The following is a 2,533-nucleotide window of genomic DNA, read 5'->3' on the forward strand; positions in this document are numbered from 1 at the left end:
GACATGGCAGTTGGTAGGGTTCAGGACTTTAGCTGTGTGCTTAAACAAGCCCACCAGATAATCTGCTCTGCTCTCATGGTAGAAAATCTCAAGAAACAATCATGCATTAGTCCACAACCTCGCTAGCAAAGAGCAGCTCTACTTTAGTGGCCAGATATCCACTAAACACTAGGGCTAGAAATGTTAGAATGCATTAACGAGCATAGGTCTGGGTCGGACTGCAGGAGTTCAGCTATGGTAGTTAAACCTCTTTATGCCTCAATTTCTTCATCTGTAGAATAAGGACAGCACCACCTCATTCAGCTATTATGAGGAGTTAGTGAGCTATTTATGTGTGTGTTTGGCACAACACTTGGCACTTAGCAAAGGCTCGGTAAAAATCAGTATTTAAAAAACCAAGTGTAATACAAATTTATTCTTCACTTTCTGATGTGGAATTTATTTTTCAAAGTTCTCATGCATTCAGTTATGGAAAAGGAAAACTACCTCTCTAGTCGATAAATTCTAAAACTGGTTTCAGGCACCAGGATAAATCATTGAGCACATATTAGGATACAATTATGAGCACTAGCTGTGAAATAACAGGAGAAAAGTGGTTTTGGCCATTCTGAATAGGAGGTTTTATAGGAATTATAGTAATGCATGTACTACCACTAATGAAAAACTACAATTTTTAATGACAAATATCTTATTGGTATCTTTGAAAAAAACAAACCAGTTCAAATCATTACTGTATGTCTACTTCCAAAGGCATAATTATTTTACCTCTACATATGGTTGAAAATAGTTAAGGAATATCCTTTCTCGCTTTTAAACAAGATTGACAACTGAAGCACCTTGCCCAATCTTATTTTTTGAGTACTTCCATGCACTATTGAGTTAGTAATGGTGTGTATGTGGATCTTTTAAAATCGGCAGTGGCACTGGCTGTTTGGGGAGCAGCAAATGGAATAGCTGTCAGCTTACACAAAGAATCCTTAGACAATTTTTCTGCCTTATAGCTAGAGAGAGAAAATAGTCTTACATTAGAAAATTATGTAAGAATAAACAATGTCTCTCATAACATTAGAAAAGTTATGTTCAGTTTTTTTTTTACTGCAGTGTAGTTTCTCCTACATGCAAAACTATGGGACAATAACAGATACATGATCACACAGTTGGCCATTCCCGGGCCTATGGGACTACACAAACCTGCTGTTCCTAGTACGTGTGCTCAACACCCCTCTCCTCTCATCTCCCACCAACATCTACCACTTTAAAATTCTAGGTTCCTGATCAATTAACACAGACCACAATCCTGTCTTTGGAGGGATAAAAGCACTAAACATGTAGTGAAAAATATAGCTTATATCAGGGCAAAGTATGCATAAGTATAGGCTTCTGATAATTGTAGCCATTATTAATTTTTCTGAGATTCCCCCAAGGCTTCCTCTGAAGATTCACTTTGTGTTATGAGTTTGGACAGATGGGCAGGAGCCTGGCACACAGGTGGGTCTCACCTTCTTCTATGACGCAGTCGCTGCCTGTGGAGTAAGTGCATGATTCAGAGAGGAATGGTATTTCCTATCTTTGTTTCGCGTAAATATGACTGATCCTTCAACATCTACAAAGTACGTAATACACTTTCAAGATATTAAGAAAAAAAGCGATTTTTTTCTGTAGGACTCAAGATGTTAAAAGCCAAATTTCCACTAAATGCAAATGTAAGCATCTGATTTCCTAAAATAAAATGTGCCGTAAGTATTTGCCTCAAAATAAAGTAAAATTACAAAGCATGGTATGTGTTGCCTTTCAATTAATTTCTTTACTAATTTCTTTTTGTTTTATCTTCATGTACCTATTAGGATCACTATTCCATTTTCTTTCAGTGTCAGTGTCTGTAAATTGCCACCACTCTGGATAGACATCGTTTCCCTGGAGATATAAATGTTCTCTTTTCTCTCAACATCAATTTATTCCTTGAAAAATTATTTCTGGCCCTAGGCTAAATGCTGTAAATACAAAATGAATAGAATCAGATTTCAGCTCAGGTATATACAGTCTTCCACATAGCAGGGTTTACAAAATGTGTTTATGATACGATTTGAATGTTCCCTTCTTTGTCAGTCATATTCATTCAATTAGTTGATAATGTGATTTATACATGCATAAAGTCTTCATTTTGCACCTATTACTTGCCAGATGCTTTCACAAAAACCCTGTGAAGTAGGTATTAGGTTTATACAAATCACAATTTAGAAAACACTACTTAGCCATTGAAAATGAAATATGTCTACTTATGTTTTCAACTTTTCATGGAGATAGTAACTAATTTTTGAAGAAATTAAATCATGTTTTCAAAAAATATATTTCTAAAACTTTGACATGGAAAAAGTACTTACAGATTTAGTATTCCCTTCAATAACTTCTTCTTCCAATGGTTCAAGTTTGAGATCCTTCAATTAGAGGAATGGCAGAAAAAAACTAGAAATTAGATAATTTTTAAAAAACACCATATATTCAAATCATAATTCTTTCATGACTAATGTATATA

The 2,533-nt window shown here is 35.1% G+C and overlaps 1 protein-coding gene across 1 annotated transcript in view; it reads right to left on the minus strand.

Annotated features, from left to right (window-relative positions):
- Positions 1-2,533, minus strand: part of NECAB1 (N-terminal EF-hand calcium binding protein 1) — a 164,563-nt gene that overhangs the window by 17,526 nt on the left and 144,504 nt on the right. Inside the window, exon 9 of the mRNA XM_012643564.1 lies at positions 2,382-2,435. Coding sequence (XP_012499018.1) covers positions 2,382-2,435 — 54 coding nt within the window. The remainder of the gene's footprint in view (positions 1-2,381; positions 2,436-2,533) is intronic.

The sequence above is a fragment of the Propithecus coquereli genome, unplaced genomic scaffold (assembly GCF_000956105.1).
Source record: "Propithecus coquereli isolate 6110/MARCELLA unplaced genomic scaffold, Pcoq_1.0 Scaffold2, whole genome shotgun sequence".
Classification (NCBI taxonomy): Eukaryota; Metazoa; Chordata; class Mammalia; order Primates; family Indriidae; genus Propithecus; species Propithecus coquereli.